The sequence below is a fragment of the Nuphar pumila genome, chromosome 15, assembly GCF_984573655.1.
Source record: "Nuphar pumila chromosome 15, dmNupPumi1.hap1.1, whole genome shotgun sequence".
Lineage (NCBI taxonomy): Eukaryota > Viridiplantae > Streptophyta > Magnoliopsida > Nymphaeales > Nymphaeaceae > Nuphar > Nuphar pumila.
The window spans coordinates 31,839,755-31,861,348 of NC_143263.1; the positions used below are offsets into that span (position 1 = coordinate 31,839,755).

The 21,594-nt window shown below is 34.0% G+C and overlaps 1 protein-coding gene across 1 annotated transcript; it reads left to right on the forward strand.

The window, feature by feature from the left end:
• The first annotated feature begins 19,615 nt into the window (after positions 1-19,615).
• Positions 19,616-21,203, forward strand: LOC149815024 (chaperone protein dnaJ 20, chloroplastic-like). Its single transcript, XM_089989963.1, has 2 exons — positions 19,616-20,093; positions 20,875-21,203. Exons 1-2 carry the CDS (start codon positions 19,656-19,658, stop codon positions 21,022-21,024), a joined length of 588 nt encoding a protein of 195 aa, XP_089846089.1. The 5' UTR covers positions 19,616-19,655; the 3' UTR covers positions 21,025-21,203.
• The last annotated feature ends 391 nt before the right edge of the window (positions 21,204-21,594 follow it).

Consider the following 21,594-nt stretch of genomic DNA (forward strand, 5'->3'; position numbering starts at 1 on the left):
AACATCATAGCGGATCGAAACCACACGGGGGTCTGTTATGTTTTTTCAATTAATACCCTGTGTGACTAGTCGTACAGAGACCCAAAGGGGACGATTCACGACCAAGAGAGTACTCTCCTATGGCTAGAACTAGAAATAAGATACATAATAAAAACTTCTGCAGAAGACTTGGATCTACCACCTAGGACGTATTGGTAGTCCTGACCCCCTAACTCCGAGGACTGGGGACCAGGTGAGATGCCTCGCTCTCATAAAAACGTAACTGTCCCATGGAGCTTGTACCATCTACCATTTTTAAGGTAGACTATGGGTCTGGTAACATACAACGTCTTTTAGGTGTATCCAAAACTTTGGAAAACAGGTAACATATATTGTTTTTAGGTATACCCAAAATCTTGAGAAACCGATAACATATACCGTCTTTCAGGTATACCAAGACTCCTGCAATTAGGTTATTTATGCATATATTAAATCTTGTTTATTTCTTTTGTGTAAGTCATTGCACCAAAAGGAATTTTTAAAGTCCCAAACCTACACTTAGGGTGATTAAGTGTATGCACATTACCAACCTAGTGCGCATTAGGCACCAACAAAAAGTCTCAGAATCATGGGCTCATATATAAGCCGAGCACCTGTGCATGAAATATTTAATTTTATAAGTTTGAGTGTACGTATCTAGGGATGACAGTGGACCGAGGCAGGGACCGGGGATAGGGTCTCCACCTCCACCCCGTTTCAAAATCCGAACCTTCATCCCCGCCTCCATCCCCGTTTCATGTCCTCCATCTCCGGGGGATAGCATAACAATTTTTTTATATGCATGCGATAAAAATTGCATTTGCAAAAATATACATCGGCACACTCATTCCAATAACAAAATGGCCAAAACAAAAAAATAACATTCTTGTATCATTTTACCGGGTTTTTAAATGGAACAACCATCCAGTTGAGTGCACGACAATACTCTTGAGGGTTTAAACATACAACCAGTCCATACAGGAAATAAATATTTTATTTCAAATATATTATTATAATTTTTCTTGTGATTCAAAAATGTGATATATATATATATATATATATATATATATATATATATATTCCCCACATACATATATAAATTGACTAGGCTGCAGTAGGCCACCTTTGGTCCCATCGCGCACCCGTCATTGATATGCGTATTATGTCGACAACCGATAATGAATATTGATAGTTTATTTATTTATTTATTTGAAAAGCGTGCTGAGCCGATGATTGACTTGCTGCAGCCATGAAATAGGTGCACCAATAGCTTTTATAAACAACCTATTTAGGCACGGCTAGCCACTACGATTGTGCTGAACTGAGTTAGACATGTGTACTGAAGCGAGTCCTGCCAAAATTCTGTGTGTGTACCACAGTTTTAGACCTATATTAAACAAATGCACATTAATTTCACACTCTATGCTTGTGCATATATACAACACACATATTCAAGTGTGATTGTGCATGGGCACCACATGACAACACAAGAGGGTTTATGCATATACATGGCATAAATGAATAAGTGTGTCTCTGCAAGTGCCTGGTTTCTGTACACTCACTTTCATAACATAAAAAATCACTTTCATAACATAAAGAAACGTCAATGAAATGTTTGGACTTACACAAGTTTTTTTTTAAATAGGCAAAATGGCTGAATCAATTTGGCCTATCTGGAAGCACACCTAGACAAGTGCAACTCCTATGCATATGCACAACACATATATTCAAGTGTGCATGTGCATATGCACAACAGGAAGTAGATGTCCAACCCTATCAATACATGTATAATTTTTTTCAAAGATGGACACAACACATGCCCAACATGCATCTCTCTGTCGGCCGACCTATGGTTTGCTGTCATGGGCAGCGACAGCGCCTAACAGGGTGCCGCATGCCCTACAGTGTCCTGCAACATCTTCTATGCTCAACTCGGGTCGGTTAAACCCCGGCTATGCCGATGCAGTCCTATATGTTATGTATGGACTGACAAACCGAAATTAATATAGGGCATGAACCCAATATGCAAGCATTTGCATATTCGCATTTAGAATACATGAATATGCACATTTAAATTTCAAGAGTCTTAGCATATGCAGATTCATTATTACAAATACATGAATATGAAATTCCAATTTTTAGGAGTTCTACCACATACAAATTCATGAATATGCAAATCCAAATTTCAACTCTAGCATATGCAGATTTATGAATATACAAATTTCAAATTTCAGGAGTTCTAGCATACACAGCTTCATGAATATGCAAATCTAATTTCGAGGGTACTAGTATATGCAGATTCATATTTATGAATACTTTAATATGGAAATTTGATTTCGATATAACTACGGACCGACAAGCTGGGGCTATAGTAGACGCCAATTGAAACAACACTATAGTGTTGTTCAGGTCTGCAGGACCTAGCAAGGTTACCAGATACTGGCTCAAATGTGCACAATCAACTGGTCCATTAGTGCACAACATGCTTGTTCTAACAGACTTATTCATTAGTGCCAAACATGCTTGTTCTAATATATTGATTCATTAGTGCACAACATGCTTATTAATACGTGTGCAATAGACTGGTTCAAATTGACATACATATATATGCAGCCCACATACACAAATAGTTTTGTGTATATGCACCACATATATACACCCAACCATAATCTGCGTATGTGAACATCACATACGTAAATAAGGGGGGAGGGTGTATTTCCAGTGCTGAAAACCACAAATATTAAATTCTATGAAAATATTTCAAATGCATGCTAGAAAGAACCTACATGATACCCATGCTAACAATCATGAATAATTTCATAGAATATTGCAAAGTGCAGTCCAAAATTTAATATGAAAATAATATCTATTCATGTATAACAACATACACTAGATATTGATTCATATATTCTCAAACACAAAACATCATGTATATGCATCTTCATACATGCATTCGAAGAGTGTTGTAGCACACGTGTGCTACAGGGCACTGAATACATGCATAAACACATGCATAAAGATACAAGCCCCTTACCTTTTTTTTTTGACGAACCAAAACTTTAAACACGTTCAGGATATAGCTGGGTCAATAGACCGTCCTCCTCCTCCCAGTTGCACGTCTACCACCGAAGCCTTTCCCAACGTATGAGGAAGAGAATGGAGGAAATGAAGAAAGGGATGGGAGAGAAGAGAAAGAAGGGTTGAGAGAGAAGAGAGAGACAAAAAAAAATTGTGTAGTGTGTTTGGCAATCTCAAGAGATTTTATTTTCTTTTGTTTTATTGCCTTAATCAATATTTTTTGAAACTGACAATGTAATTTGTGAGAATAAATGGGTTTCCCCAAATAAGTTTTTCAACCTTCCATTCTTCTAAAATGTTATCTTAAACCTATAGGAAAAAACATGTGTTATATAGGGAAGGTCTTTCATGTTTTAAAAATTCAAGATTTCAATTTCAAACCTTAGTGAACTTTTCTATTTTGAGATTTTTGGCTGATCCATATCTTGCATAATTAGAAACGTGTATCATTGTCATAAAGTTTTAATTCTTTTTTTGTCCAAAAAGAACATCTACTTATGCTAAAAAGAACCATGTGCGTGTAAGGATTTGAACTTTTTTTATTCCTCAAAAAGGCAACAAACCTCTCCACTACACTATCATTCATTTTGTCACAAATTAAGTCTTCTTTAATTTACTTAAACATGTATATACATTAAATATTTTTTTAAAAAAGAAAGGTAGTGTCTTCTTACTAAGACCGTGTGTGTGTATAGTGGGATTTGAACTTGGGTTGCCTCTTAAGGATGCAACACACCTTGCCACAACATCACTTCACATCTTGTTGCAAATTTTGTCTATATTAATTTATTTATATACTTATGGTTTTTTAACGAATCTCAGATCCGGGTTAGATCTTCCTAAAATTTTGGATCCTCCGAGACTTCAGATCTTGATTGAGGTTACACCATATTGGATCTATTAAAAGTCCAATCCAAGTTTAACTGGGTTTCAGATCCATCCAGAATCCAAACCTACTTGCTATATCTAAATCCTCATATTGGATTCGATATGTCCATATTCGGATTCAAGATATTTAATATAATATTATATTATCCTTCATTTTGAAGAAAATTTCTTTTTTATTTATTTCTAAAATTCTCATTTTTTTGGGTTTTACACCGACCTATTACTCTCTCTCTCTCTCTCTCTCTATATATATATATATATATATATATATATATATATAGAGAGAGAGAGAGAGAGAGAGAGAGTAATGTGTAAGTTCTAGACAATTTATCTCCCAAACCTTTTCAGAACCCTTTAAAAAATATGTTTACATGTGTTTTTTACTTAATCTAAATGTGTAGATGTGATCTCAATGCTTTATTTACTAAAAAACATGGATTAGTTTAAACATTTTTCATGTTTAGATATGTTTTCAGTTTAACAGAAAAAAATTGATGGTTCATATTACACTCAAAACTTGATTAACAAAAAAATCAGGATTTTTTTGTTAAATTGATTCAATCCAAATCATGGCTCTTAGTGAATGAGCAATGATAAACACATTTACATGTTTGGATTAAGCATTAAACTCATGCAAGTACATTTTCTAAAGGAGTTTGGGATGGTTTGAGAGATAAATGGTTTGATATATATAAGGAAATGAAAACCTACAAAATATAAAACCTACTAAAGAAAACATGCTATTGGATTTTATGAATTTTGGTATTTTTTTCAAAATTCTAACCCCATATAGATGTGTTGCGAATGATTGATTTATTAGAAATTGATACTTGGTTCATGCATTTTGGATAAAAAATGGTATTTAGAGCCTCAAAAATTTATGAAAACTGTAGGTTGTTGATTTTTAAAACCTTATAAAAACCTATCAATGCATCAGAATCAAACGTTCCAAGAAGTAATTTCTTTAAAAACAAGCATATAGGTCACATATGTAGGATTAGAATTTCAAGAAAACACAAAAAAAAAATCATGAAAATCCAATAGCATGTTTCATTTAGTATGTTCTTGTATTTCTTAGGTTTCTATTTTTCATATATATCTATTGAGGAATGAAAACCTAAAATGCACAACCTACTAAATGAAACATGATAGTGGATTTTCAGTATTTTTTTTTCAAAATTTTGACCCCATAGATATGTTCAGCATGACTGATTTACTAGAAATCGGGACTGAATCATGCATTTTAGATGAAAAAATGATATTTGGAGCCTCAAAAATTTATGAAAATTGTAGGCTATTGATTTTTGAAACCTTATAAAAACCTATTTATGCATCAGAATCAAATGTTCCAAGAAGTGATTCCTAAAAAAACAAGCATATAGATCACATCTGTGGGGTCAGAATTTCAAAAAAATACCAGAAATTGATGAAAATCCACTATCATGTTTTATTTAGTAAGTTTTCATGAAAAAAAAGAAATTGTGGGCATTGGTACGTTGCACAATCTTAGCCAGTGGTTCCGTAATACGAATCCCAACAACTTAGCTCTATATAGCTTTCGTATTAGGCAAAGAAGAAAGATTAAAAAATATTATATACATAATCAAGATTTTGATTCTCTTTCAGGATTTGTGCACAAAGCAATGGATGAACATGTTCTGCTGTTTGGATTGGTTAGCATAAAGTGAAACCACATCACCATATTTTATTCCTTTACAGAAGGAAAAAGTGATAAAAACATGAATTTAAGTGACATTATGTGTAGAGGAAGCAATGCAAAAAGTGATTCAAACTTTCACTTTCAATATGTGGGTAGAGGAAGCAATCCGCACCACTAAATTGGAGAATACCAAGGAAGAGGCCTTAACTAAGCAGTCAAAGCCAACTAAGCAGTCAAAGCTAACTCTAAGATTTGGGGAAAGGCTAATATTCCTCACCTTTTATAGGAATAAATCAATAAAGATTTAATTTATTAAAGTGATTCCCTTAGTAGTGAAGGAGATAGTCACAACGAATTCTTACCGTCTCTTGGGAGACATCTGATAAAATTGGAACGTTACACAAGGAATTCTTACCGCGTTGGTCATAATGAGCAAAAAAGCATTTAAGTTGTACTTAGAAACATACAAGTGAGCCTTTGCTTGCGCACAAGTACTATTGGGATGGGTGACTACTGTTGCCATAGCAATAATGAACAAATTATACCATTAAAAATACTTCATTAGCTCATAAGATGAAAGGAATCCATACCCAATTTAAAAATTTCAAAAACTAAAAGTTTTGCTTATTTTTCAAGTAATGATGGGAAAGTTCTAGATCTCTCACACACACATATATATATATATATATATATATATATATATATATATATAGAGAGAGAGAGAGAGAGAGAGCCAAAAGAAGATCAACATTAATACTCATGAAGATCAACAAAACGTTGAACCCATGAACGGAACAAAATAGAAAACAAAACTGAGAGAGAGAGAGAGTAATGGGTGGGTGCTAAATAAGTTTTTCAGGGTTTTTTCATTTTATTTTTAAATTCTGACTGTACTGATGTGATCTATGTACTTGATTTTATAGGGATCAGCCCTTAAAGTGTTCTATTCCGACACAAGGGTGGATTTTTATAAGGTTCAAAAAATCAAAGGTCCAAAATTTTTATAATTTTTTGAAGCTTCATATATCATTTTTTTCACCGAAAACACATGATCCAGGTGTAGATTTCTCATAAATCTACCATGTTCAACACATTTATGTGGTCGGAACTGCAAAAAAAAGCACCGAAAGACCTGAAAAACTTATTTAGCACGTGTCATTTAGCACCTACCCATTTATCTCTCTCTCTCTATATATATATAAGTTTTGAGTAACTTTTTTTATGATCAAGCTGGGGGGATAAGGCCCCATCCTTTCCAGTAAACATGCCCTATTGGTGGCCATACACAACCAGACAGTTATTCAACCACCCATACTATTGGGGTTTGAACTTGCAAAGTCCCATAGTATGGTGACTTTCACGACTGCTCCTACCAAACAGCCGGAGGCCCCCGTTGTTGAGCTTCCAACAATTGATATAGTTGTCCAGAAATAAAACAATTTTTGGAATAGGATTTCACTTTAGGGTTGGGGTATAATTTTATTTTTTGACTGCCGCCCGATCAGAAACTATATTGGATATCTGGATTGGTAAATGACGCACTGTCTTAGCTAAAGGTTCCCTACTACGAATCCCAACAACTTGGCTCTAACTTTTATATTATAGGCAAAGAAGAAAGATTAAAAAAAACTATATACCAAAGCAAGCTTTAGATTCCCTTTAGGATTTTTGCAGAAAGCAATGGATGAACATGTTCAACTGTTTGAATTTGTAAGTATAAAGTGAAACTGCATCAGCATATTTTATTACTTTATAGAAGAAAAGTACTAAGGAACGTTAATTTTAGTATATTGGTGAGTGAACACTTGATTATTGTGGCTTTTCTTTTAGATTAGCAAGCTCAGGTTATGGTGACTCCTATGAGTACTAATTAATGCAGTGGATTCCATCACAACTTTCAAGTTAAGCATGCTTGGGTGCCAGTAGCACTGGAATTGATGAACCCAGTTATGCCATTAAAAGTCACTCTAACAATAACATGAAAAGAATATGTGACCATTTTTACAAATTTAAAAAATTAGAAGTTGTGTTCTTCTTGGAACTAATGGTGCAAAAGTTTAGAGTTGAATGGGTGCCTCTTTGATATTTGAGGTAATCGCCTAGGCCCTCAAATGAAAAAAATATAACGCTTATATTTCACACATGCTGAGGGCCTCCAATGAAATATGGGCACATGCATGTGACCATGTTGAGGGCCTACAAGCATGGATTTCTAAAAAATCTTGTTAGCTAAACCCATGTGAAAGCTTTCACTGGGGGTACCAAAGAATTTATATGGCATGACACTTTCTCACAACGGTGATTTGATGTTTGTTTCATCCATAGTGGAAAAGGACTACACCAAGGTTGCCAACTCAGCACTTTCCCATTAAGTTGCATGAAACAAACCAGGCATAGTACCCCAAAAAATGACTCATCAATCACATGGATGATTGGATAAACAAAAGACTTTAGTTATCAAGCATATTTAAAACTATAGGCGCCAATAAATATCTGCTTTCTTTCAAAATTAGATGGCTAATTTATGAATCTTTTATTACAAGGGATAAACATTATTTTGAACACACATTTGGTTGGAGTCTCTCTCTCTCTCTCTCTCTCTATATATATATATATATATATATATATATTAGTCCCCATTTCTCATTCTGCCCCATAGGTTTTAAGTATTTTATGATAGATCTGAACCGTTAGATGTGTTTATAATGCTCAATTTAGTGGTATTGGACTCTTGAATCATGTTTTTTAGATGCAAAAATATTTTTTTATGAGCCATGAAAAACCAGTACCTTCATAGCCATTGATTTTGGATCACTGAAAAACCTGTATACAGGTCAGATTCCAGTGTTACAAAAGCCGGTTCCCACTAAACAAAACCTATTCCCACTAAACAAAACCTATAGATCACATCTACGATGTTAGACATGAGAAAGAAATATTCCCTCACACACACACACACACACACACATATATATATATATATATATATATATATATATATATATATATATATATATATATATATATATATATATATATATATATATATATAAGGTTATAGCTGTTAACCACTTTTCTAGCTAACCAGGCTATCAAGGTTTTTTTTTTCATGTATTACATAAATCTCACTGTACAAATGTGTTTGACATGATTGATTTTCTGAGAAACAACACTTGAATCATGTTTTTTCGATAAAAAACATGCTTTTTAAGCCTTGAATATTTAGAAAAATATTAGACCGTCAATTTTTTAAACTTTATAGAAACTTACCAGTGAAATCAGATGATCAAAGAGTTGATTCCTATAAAATCAATCATGTAGAATGCATATGTATGATTACATTTAAGGAAAACATGAAAAAACCATTCAAAAGTAGGTTATATATATATATATATATATATATATATATATATATATATATATATATATATATATATATAGTAGAACATAGGTGCTTAATGATACATGCTTAATGGGTTTTTCTGCTTTTTTATTTTATTTTTAAATTATGAGCGTACAGGTGTGGATTCCTCGTAAATCGACCATGCGCAATACATTTATTGAGTCGGAACTGCAAAAAAAAAAACACGGGAAGAGTAGAAAAACCCATTAAGTCGGTATCATTAAGCACCTAAGCTCTACTCTCTCTCTCTCTCTCTCTCTCTATATATATATATATATATATATATATATATATATATATATATAAAATCTAATATAAGTTACTCAAATAGTTACTACAAATTAAGTGGGGGGCTTCTAGTGCAATTAAATTTAGTCCTTTCTGAGAATTCTCCTCTTTCATTGTTTTTTTTTAAATTTTGAAATGCCTAATCAGCTTCTTACTTTGGTTAGAAAGGAAGACTAGCACACACACACATTATATATATATATATATATATATATATATATATATATATATATATATATATATAGAGAGAGAGAGAGAGAGAGAGAGAGAGAGAGAGAGAGAGAGAGAGGTCTACTTGATATTTCTGTTACTTCAACATTGAGAAATGCTATGCGGACCCTTGAGGGTTCGTAGAATGCTGACCATAAATGCCATTAAGCCATTTGGAAGGCAGCTATTGGTGGAACCTACATCAATAGAGCCGGTTTTGCTCGGTCGAGTGAGTGGGAAGCTGAACAGGTTGTGCTTTGATCTATCGAATATGAGTCCAGCACGGGCCTTACCTCCGAACAAAGGGAACATATAGCTGAGTTGGTGTCCTCTATTGTCGAGTAGAGAATACGTGAGGAGTTGCACTGGCAGCAGCCGTTGTGCATTCTATGGTTGCAATCAGGTGATGTGAATACTATATATTTTTTTATCACTTAGCTCACTATAAGAAATCCTATTTTTACTGGTGCAACTTTTGCGCCAGTAAAAGTCTTCACTGGCGTAATCACTATGCCAATAAAAGCCTCATCGTTAAAGGTTTTACCAACACAATTTACATTCGCCAATAAATTGCACTTCCATTGGTTCATACCTTTACTGGCGGTAATTTAGAGCACCAATAAATGACTTTGATCGACACACTTATTTGGTGCACAAGATGGTCATCAATAGTAATACTACCTTCAATAAGTCCACTTTGGTTGTTCAGTTTAGCAGTCGAGGTAGCATATACTCACCCATGATTTTCCTTCTGCACTTGCTACCAAGAAGGTTTCTATTATCGATAGTTACTTGAGACTCCATCCTTGGTCGAACAAGACTAAGCAATATGACATTGTTGTCCATATTTGAAACATTTTCCAGTAAAAAGAGAGCAAGCACTAAAGGGATGATTCTTATTACACCGTTGACAAATTCACTGAATGTGTGGTTGTTACGGCAACCATTGCTATTGACAAGATTGGTAATCCCCCAAATTGAATTTTTGCTTCTTGAATTGTAATTGCTGCACATTGTCACTCAAAAATTATTGCTTGTAGGCCCTACTATCACCAGCTGACTTCTTGGATTAATATTTCTTGGATCTCTCTCACTCTTCATTCAGAGTAAAAGTTGTCTCAATCGTATCGTTAAAGGTCATCGGTCAACTAGACATCACTCAATACTTCAATCCATCGATCTTTAAGTCTATGAACATACTTTGTCATTCTAACCTTATCATTGGCGAACAAGTTCGGACAATAACGATTGAGACTCTTAAATTTGGTAGTATAATTTACCAGACTCATGCTCTTCTGAGTCAATTTCAAGAATTCTTGTTGCTTCCTATCACAAGCATGGTGAAAAAAATAAGTCTCCAAAAATGCTTCATAGAAAACACCCTAGGGAATGTATTCTCTCTTGACGAATCTAACCTCTCTAGTCACATCCTATCTTTTCTCGGCATCACCCTTTAACCTATATATAACAAAGTTTGCCTGCCTATCCTTAGGTATTGAAAGAACTCGGAAGGCATTCTCAATTTTCTCAATCAATTTCTTAGCAACTTCAATGTCGACCTTCTCCAAATAAGTCGAAGGGTTGAGTTTTAAACTTCTTGTAGGTCATCATTCACACATATATGCTGTCCATTCTGGTTTTGAAAATGAGTATTCATGGTTTGGCTTAGGTTATTAAAAGCATCCATTATGAAGCTCTTTTGTTCCTGCTGCTCAATTGCACAACACAACATCTACAAATCAACCCCAAATAGCCCATTACGATTATTCCTTAGGTCAATCCTGCCCTCTTAGGTTTGATCCTATAATCTAGATAACTTAAACTATGCATATTGTATCAACAATCACATAATTTTAAGCATAATAAAAGAATCATTATACACCTTAGAATCAAATAATTATGCTAGAACATACTTACTTAGTGATGTCGGATTGCTTGATGAGCCATAAACCAAGAGAACAAAGAATTTTATTCTACACTCTAATACCAAGTCTATAACACCCTAAATTTTAACAAAAAAATGGAGCAATTTTTTTTAATTGATGCAAGGCCTTATCGATGGCTATGCTTTAACTGGATTAAGCACTAGGAGGCCTGCCTGTGTGCAAGCACTAGCGTATATTAGGCCATTAGAACTAATCTCTACACCTTACTTATAATTGGTGATATTAATGATTTCTTTTGGAGTCATATTTGGATTATCATGTGGGCGATTATTAATAACACTTGAAATCCATGCGAAATTCATTTTTTTTACTCGAAGGTTGTCCAATGAACACACATATATGCTCTCTTTCGTACATTTTTACTTTAAAGAACATTGCTTCACTCACCTTTGTAAAATGGATCTTCCAGCGACAATCAGCCATAGTTTGTGGGTTCTTTCTTGTGCACACAATAATTACTATATTACTGTAGCTCTTAAAAAGTTTTGTTTTATTGTTATGTCTGATCATATGATCTTTCAAAAATTCATGATAATGATTTATATTATTAAACCTTTAGCCGACAATAATATCTCTATCAATTGAGTTTGTTGTTAGCCATTGAAAAGATTCCTAGTCAAGATGTTTGCAAATGCATGAAGTGAATATTCCATGCTCAAACTTTTAAATTCTAAAAAGTTTATACCAGGTTTGCGAACATCAAAAGATCCACACATATCAATTGTTAATCTCTTGTATTAAGATATAATATAGCTATATTCATAAATTTTTTAAACGAATATTGTCAGTTCCACGAATCGAATAGTTCTTAAGAAGTTGCGACCTTCAGAAACATACATATCTATCATGCGAACATCAGCATGTTCGTTTGTGCGAAGGATAAAAATGTCCTAAAAAAGTTAGGAATTAACAATTTTGTCCATGGGGAGGATTTCGGCAAATTAGTAGGCATTTTCAAAAATTTACAAATTTTTAAAGAACATTACAATCATTTAAAAAAAGAACTTTAGAATCTCAGTAAGCTAGCAATAAGCACAAATCACAGTATATATATATATATATATATATATATATATATATATATATATATATAGGAAAATGAAAACCTACAAAATGAGCACAGTGCTAAATTAAACATTTAATGGATTTTGGTGTTTTTTCAAAATTCTAACCATACAAATGTGATCTATATGCTCGTTTTTATAGGAATCACTTCTTGGAGCATTAGATTATGATGCATGGATACGTTTTTATAAGGTTTCAAAAATTGATGGCTTATAATTTTTATAAATTTTTGAGGCTCCAAATACCCTTTTTCTCATCCGACATGCATGATCCAAGCATCAATTTCTAGATGTGTTCAACATGATTTACTAGAAATGCATGATTTCTAGATGTTTATAGGGAAAGAAAAACCTACCAAATGTGCACAATGATAAATGAAATATCCTAATGGATTTTTAGTGTTTTTTTGAAATGTAGACCACATAGATGTATTTAGCATGATTGATTTACTAGAAATCAATGCTTGGATTATGCATTTTGGATTGAAAAAATGGTATTTGGAGACTCAAAATTTATGAAAATTGTTGGTTGTTGATTTTTGAAACCTTATAAAAACCTATCAATGCATCAAAATCAAATACTCCAAGAAGTGATCCTATAAAAACAAATATATGGTTATAATTTTAAAAAAATTACCAAAAATTCATTAGCATGTTTCATTTAGCATAGTGCCCATTTTTGTAGGTTTCTATTTTCATATATATGGGTTAATATTTAGTGATATTGAAGGCAAGAAACTATTGAGTTGAAAATTATAGGTTCAACTTTTATTAACTAAATCCAACCATGTATGATTTTTTTTGCTAAGGATCAAACTTTGGATCATGCAATTTTGATCTAAAAATATGATTTTTTGAGTTGTAAAATTCTAGCATATTATGGGTTGTTGATTTATTTTATGCCTTTAAAAAAGCCGCATATGTCATAATCATATGATTCAAAACTCATTTTCTACTAAAAATACCTTATAGATTGCATCCATAAAGTTAGGTTTACAAAAAACATCTAAAAAATATAAAAAGAAGGTGATTCATACTCAATAGTTTTGAGCCTTCAATAGCACCAAATATTAACCCTATATATGTGGGATAATATTGACTACACTTGTGGGTAAGGAACCCTCTAGTGAAAAAATGTAATATTTTTATTTTTTATCAGTTGTTTTTATACATCTTACTCTTCTGATGTGATCTACATATTAAGTTTAATAAAAACTAGCCTTTGGATCATGTTTTTCTAGCATATATTCCAGATTTTACGAGGGTTAAAATTTTGGAAAAAAACACTAGAAATCCATTAGCATGTTTCATATAACATTGTGCCCATTTTGTAGGCTTTCATTTCTCTCTCTCCCTCCCCCTCTCTCTCTCTCTCTCTCTCTCTCTATATATATATATATATATATATATATATATATATATATATATATATATATATATATATATATATATATATATATATATATATATATATATATATATATATATATATATATATATATATATATATATATATTAACTGGTATCTACTAGCTATATTTGCATCATTTAAGGTAAAAAAACTCTATGAAAATCATATGTTCAAGCTTTATTGGCTCAATCTAACCACATTGATGTGTTTAGCATGATTTGTTTACCAAAGATCAAACTTTGGATCATGTTATTTCAATAAAAAAATCTAAAATTTTGAGTTATGAAATTTGACTAGATTATAGGCCATTGATTTTTTAAACCCTTAAACCTGCCTATATGTCATGATCACATGAATCAAAACTCATTTTTACTAAGTAAACCTTGTAAATCACATCCATGTGGTATGATTTACAAAGCAAAAAAAAAAAAATATGAAAAAAGGTGTTTTATACTCAATAGTTGATGCCTTTAAAAGCATCGAATATTATGTATATACTATTTATAAAGAGCAATGAGGGGTTATTAGAGAGCCAAAAGTTAGTTATATTATTATATTTCAAAAATGATAATAGAGAATGCAGGGGGATCATCCTACCAAATGTGATCTAAAATCTACAACCGATGACGATTGGATGGTTCCCATTTTGTAATATTTAAGCATTTCATTGGAGGGACCTTATATATTTGTTCCTTACTATTCATTTAGTAAGAAATATGTTTTACATGAAGATATTACGACATCTAAACATGTTTCTTAAAACGTTAAAAATCAACAACTGATAATGCATTTAAAATTTTACAATACAAAGTATTATGGACTGTCGATTTTTAGTACATTAAAAAACACATGTAAATATCAAAAGATCACAATCGAAAACATGTTGCTTACTAAATAAATAATAAATGTCCAATCATTGAAAAACTTGATCCTTAGAGAAAGAATACCATCTTATTATCATTGGTTGTAGATTTTAGACCTTCTTTTATGATTTTTTATTTTATTTTTTTCAAAAAAGTTTACTATATATGTGTTTTATATGGTCAAAATAGTAGCAATCAATTTTAAGATCCCAGGTGTAAGCAAGGTTTTGTTATGGTTTAAAAAAAGTGAATGGACCACAAATTTTTAAATTTCAAACACTAAAAATTTTATTTTTTTTGTCCAAAAAATATGCCCACCAATTCTTAGCAAATGGTCATGACAAATACATCGATCCATTCAGATCATTGAAAAAGATGGCTTTGTGCACTCAGAAGCGCACACTTATCTCTCTCTCTCACACAAACATACATATATCATGATACCATAAGTGTGTAAGTGTGGTATACACTCTTGTTTACATAAATCTAGCTATCAAATCATAGATCTAGCCATACAAATGTATTTAGCATGATTTACTTAGCATATTAGAAGGTTTTATCATGTTTAATACACCATAAGATTTTATTTTGGGACTGAAAATTCATAATTAATGAAACCAAGGGCGGTTCAAAATTTTTATAGAACATCATATTTGAGTCAACTTTAACACATGAAAATAGTAAAATAGAGACCCTCCCTTTGTCATCTTTAAAATGTTAAAACAAAAAAAAAACTGCTCATGTTCCTTTTCTCTCTCTCTCTCTCTCTCTCTATATATATATATATATATATATATATATATATATATATATAGAGAGAGAGAGAGAGAGAGAGAGAGAGAGTCCAAACAAATTTTGAAACCCAGGGTGGCCCCAAAATAAAGAAGATAAGGATGATGTCGAGGACTAAAATAAAAAAATAAGGGAGAAAGAAGAACAAACATGGCCCACTACAGTAATTAATGAAAGGCAGCCAAAGAGGGAAGCAGATCAGGTCATGCTGAACATGAGCATTTTTGCTCATGCTGACATCGTGGCCGTCTGTTTTCATTTTGGATGAATGCCACGTGGTTTTGTTGACTTTTGAGCTTTTTAAAATGCAAATCGGATGACCACGATATCAGCATGAGCAAAAACGGTGATTTTCAGCATGACCCGATCTGCTTCCGCCAAAGAGTTGTTTTCGGCCCATCAGTTAACACACAAGAAAATAAAAATGTGATTCTAGAATATTCTAGAGGTAGATGTAAAGGGAAGATATTTTCAAATTTGATCGTTTTACGGGTAGATGTAAAGGGAAGATATTTTCGAATTTGATCGTTTTACGGGTAGACCAAGGCCACCACTTGTATGGCCCACCACTTGATATTTTCAAAGATGTAGAGCCATGTAGGACGCGTCACCTTCTGTTGGAACGTTGCAGGTTCAAAACCCAATGGTACGGTTGTATAACTGGTCCCAGCTCGCCTTTCAAAGAAAATGTCCTGGGTAGGTTGCCAAACTATTGGGGCAGAAACAATGTTGGCAGTATCGGTATCGACCCTGAATCGTTTGGCCCCCGATTCAGCTGTGTCAGCCTATACTCAGACTGAATCATTTTCTTTTCGGCTTAAAAAAAAAGAATAAAAAATTATTATGTGTCAATCATAACGAGACACATGTTAAACCTATTAAAATATTATTACAAAAATGTTAAAAAATATAGTTTTAGTATTTTTTATATTTATTAATAAATAGCCGATTCAGGCATCAAGCATTAACGATTTTCTGCCGATATAGTTAACAATGCGTGAAACAACAAAAAATCGTAAAGTACTGAATACATTAGTTAAAATGCCTTACATTTAAAAAAGACAGCTGAGAAAAACATCATAAAAGAACAAGTTGCAAAAAATGTAGAATGCACGGGTTTAATTCGGTTTTAATTTTTATAAAAAACAGGATAAAAAAAAACAGACATATATATAAGATTTTTCTATGAAAAACAAGTTAGGATACCGAAACAATGAGATTCAGATTCAAGAATCATTATGATCTGATCCAATTTTTAAATTGGATTTTTTTTTGAAAAGTATTTTTGTTTAAACACAACTTTTTGTGTTGTAAACACTTCTCTTAACTTTTTTTTTTTTTTTGACGGAGTTTCAATTGTTTCTTACATTTTCAAAGTTTTATTGAAAGGAAGTGTTTTAAATGGATATGGGTAGAACCAATGAGCCAGCTGACTAGACTCATATCCCTATAGCTTGTAATGGTTTTACTTTTCTTTCCTTTTTTTTCTCGTTTGTTGTTTTCTGTGTTCTTTTGGTCCGCGTCTGACAAACCGCAGCTCAATAATTCAAAGAGCAAACGACCCACTACACGGACAGGATTTGACTTTTATTATGTCCGCTCGCTTTTTGGTGGGCACCAATGGTTTTTGTATATTTAAAGAAGGAAATTTTAGGTTTAACTGCCTAACCTATGATAAAATTACATTTAACCACTTGTATTGCAAAACTTTTTCAAATAGGTGCAAGTGTTTACAGTATACTGCTCATATAATAATCACCTGTATTACTTTTTTTTTTTTGTTAAAGTTAATAATTTAACCTTAATTGTACTACATCATAGTGACAAACGTTTTAAACGGCAATTTCTTGTTTTTCAAAAACCCTCGAGAAATTGAAATTTTTTCATAAATTTCACATTTTTTTTCGGCAATAAAATAAAATAAAATTTTAAGATATAAAATTTAATTTTTATAAGAAAATATTAATAAAAATTATTTAAAAATAAAAATACATGTTTTTTCATGATAAATAGCTGTTTAAAACGTAAATATCGTGTTTAAATTGCAGTATTTATGTTTTTTCATAAATCTCATGAGAAATTGCCGTTTTAAGCTTTCAGCCAATTTCTCGCAATATTATCGTGAGATTTTTCCATAAATCTCGTGATATTTGTCACTATGTACTACATCAACAAAGTCACCCACATTAACTCCTAGCCTCGAAGTTTTGTGTCCTGGCAAGACGATCGTAGGTATGTCTTGGCTGAGCTAGCGCAACCGGTTGTTCATGCTGGGTATGGTTTCTTCGGGTTATAAATAAAAAAAAAGTTACATTCAATCATTTTAAAAAAAAAGATATGGTTAATTTTAAAGACTTAGATGGACTTGTTAAAGTTACTTGTTTAACCTTGACTAAGTAGTGACATTCAGTCATTTAAGAGAAAGAGATGTATAGAAATGTCATTTCAATAACTTAACCAAAGACCTTTCATTAAAAAAAAAAAAAAAAGGTTAACCGAAGACCTAAAACCGTCAAGCGGCTATTCAAAAAGTTTTGAAATAAAAACGGTTAAATGTAATTTTGTGATAGGTTTAGGCGGTTGAATGTAAAATTCCCTTTTTAAAGTGCATCATTCAGATGGGATCAGACCATACAAAGATTCATCGTCATCCATGCTTCAAATTATACGAGTCACGCCGTGGGACTCGTTAACATATAATTGAATTGACTGGGCTTCACGAAGGCCGATGCCAACTTAAAATTCCAGCCTTGCCTATGAGGATGATGATGATGATGACGATGACGACAAAAATCTAGATGGAGCCATCTGTCCAATTGCAATACGGTCATCCGTATGATTATTGGTATAGGATCGAAGAATTTACAAACCCACTCAAATGGGTCCAAATTAGGAACCGGTCCCACTAAAACCATGCCACTGAAACCCACGGCAATAAATCCAACAGGCAGAAACCCAATGGCTAAGCTAACCCAATGGCGAAGGACTGGTTTTCTTCAATTATTGGGATAGGACGGGTCGGGTTTGGTTCGAACCCAGGAGAGACCAAACCCAGATATGAATTGAGATGTTGGTAATGGATCTGGGCTTAGGACCAATTGAGCCTACCATAAGAGAAACCAGACCCAGACCCGAAGAGGACTGCATGAACTAGACTTGGAGCTTACATGGTAAAATAAAGTTTTTCTTGATCTTTTTTATATTAAAAAAATGCAGATTTTAGTAGGAACTCACGTCCGGCCCAGTTCTGATATAAAATTTTACAAATCATACCCAACTTCATATATTAATCGAACCTTTTGAGTTTGACCCGAATTCTAATTCGGACCTCCTTGTTTATCATCAGACCCTGACCCTACAGGGTTTAATATGGGTCAAATAGAGGTCAAACCCATCCCATTGATACCCCTAAGTACGAGGGAGTAGTGGGTATGCGTCACCATTAGGGGTATCAACGGGTCGGGTTTGGTTCGGACCCAAGTAGAATCAGACTTAGGCTCGATTTTCCTGAATGGTATCGCGTTCAGACCTAGGTCTCATCAGGTCCACTATAGGAAAAACTATACCGGACAAAATGAACCATACCTGATAAAGCCATATTTTTTTATCATTTTTATATTGAAAAATTATGAGTCTTAATCGGAACTCGGGTCGAGTTTGAGTCTGGTATAAAATTTTATAAGCTATACTCAGGTCTATGTATTAATGAGAAAATCTTATTATTTATCATCATACACAAACACTATAGGGTTTGGTTTGGTTCGGATCCAGATAAACTCGACCCGTTGACAGCCCTGGTCGGCAGTTTCCCGCGTCTCTCTGTGGGCAGCCATCCCGTGTGAAGCCACAGTTTTTTTTCTTTTGAGAGAACCGTGGTAACTGTGAAGCCAAGGTTATTTCACATCTCACACGCCAAATAATTAGGTAAAAGATAAAAGGCCTAACAAGAGCTGACGGGTATAAAATCCACTCCACAAACAAATAATATCCGAGAGAAAGATTGAGAGTTCCAAGAGAGAGATTGAGAGAAAAAGATGAGTGTGGGATTGGTGCAGGGAAGTGGTCATGGTTGCTATAGGCTCGGCAGCCTTGGGGTGCAGCAGCTGTCTGAGAGAAGAAGGCCGCCATCCGTCTGGGTTGGGGTAAGGATTGGGAGACCGTCGCAGGGGAAGCGGTCGGTGTGCGTGGTGAGGGCGGTGTCGAACTGCGAGAAGACGACGAGCTTCTACCAGTTGCTGGGGATCCCGGAGAGCGGGAGCTTGTTGGAGATCAAGCAGGCGTACAAGCAGATGGCTCGGAAGTACCACCCGGACGTGTCGCCGCCGGACCTGGCGGAGGAGCACACCAGGAGGTTCATTCGGGTGCAGGAGGCCTACGAGACGCTCTCCGACCCCAGCAGGAGGGCCATGTACGATCGGGATCTCTTCAGGGGTCTGCAATTCGCCTTCTCCGCCCGCAAGAGGCACGAAGAGGTACCATGATGGACTTTTTTCTCCTTTGGGACTCTCTCTCTCTCTCTCTCTCTTTGGTGAATTGGGATTACGAGAGATGTGTTCTCATTCTTAATCCTTTTGACAATTTGGGTTGGATTACCGTGAATTTTGGGTTTTTGGAGCTAGTTTTTTATTTTGTTATTTGAGCTTTGTTTGTTTGTTGAACTTTAGGCCTTTCTTCTTTGAAAGGGGGGGAGGGGGCGTGTTGATTCTTGGGAGATAATTTTATTTCTATCACTTATATCTCTCTCTCTCTCTCTGTTAAATTGTTCTGAAAAAAAATGGGATCTCTCTCTCAAATTGTTCTGAAAAAAAAAATTGGGATATCTCTGTTAAATTTGGGATCTCTCTCTCTCTCTTCTTTCTCTATTTGGGATCTTTTCATTATTTTTCATGCTTTCTGAAAGTTGGGTTGTTTTAATTTTATTCCAAGTCAGATATTCACCTCAACCTTGTTTCTTTGCTTGGAAGAATTTAGTATTTTTCTTTGGACCTTGGTTTCTATCTGGGTTTTGTTCTGCCTTGAGATTGCTTTTTCTTGGGGGATTTTGTTCATCGATTCTCTTTTGTTATTATTGTTCTCTCTCTTTTATGGCAATCGAAAAGTTGGTCTTCTTGTTGCTCTGGGTTCTCTCATGAACAGACCTGGGGGTTTTCTTTTTTTCCCTTGTTTGATTTCTGTTGGTTGTTGTCTTCCTGAACATAATTGTTTTTGGTTCTTTGGGTTATTATTGAGATTTTCTTTTGTTCTTTGGGTCAGGGTTTTGAAGATAGAAACGGATGGAGGAGTCGCTGGCAATCCCAAGTTGCAGAATTGAAGGGGAGGAATGTGGAGAGGAACTTCTCCGAGGAAAACTTGTCGTGGGGAGCAAGGATGCGTAGGCGACGAAGGGATGCATCAATAGAATAAATTTCCCCTCCATATATACAATATTCTGTACATAGTTTTGTTTTTTTTAAGCAAAATTTAAGAGAGATTGTAGAGGAAGAAAATATATATCGAATCATTGGCATACTGATGCCTCTGTTGTTGCCTTGTTTAATCCTCGAATCTTCTAATACAGATCTACGGTGCAAATCATTTTCTCAGTTGAAGAATTGAAATTGTAGCCAGCTATTCATGATTCAAAATGAGCAGGAACAAACTATAGTTCCTGCTTTTTGTTCATGAGAAATTCGTAATGCAGTGTTATATCTGCTGAAGCAGTGGCCTACCTGGTTCTAGTTGACGACAATCAAACTCTGCTGCACAGTGTTTCTTTCCTGACAGGACAGGAGCTCCCCTAAGCAGGGGCGTAGCTAGGATTCATGTGAGGGGGGGGGGGGGGGGGGGCAAACAGGGGTGTAGCAAAAAAAAAAAATATTTGTGTGATAGTCGGGGGTTCGAGGGCAGCGGCCCCGAAAAATTTTTTTTGAGATAAAATAAAAATGGCTACAATTATTAATAAAAATCTATTTCATATGTGACGTCTTCAGACGG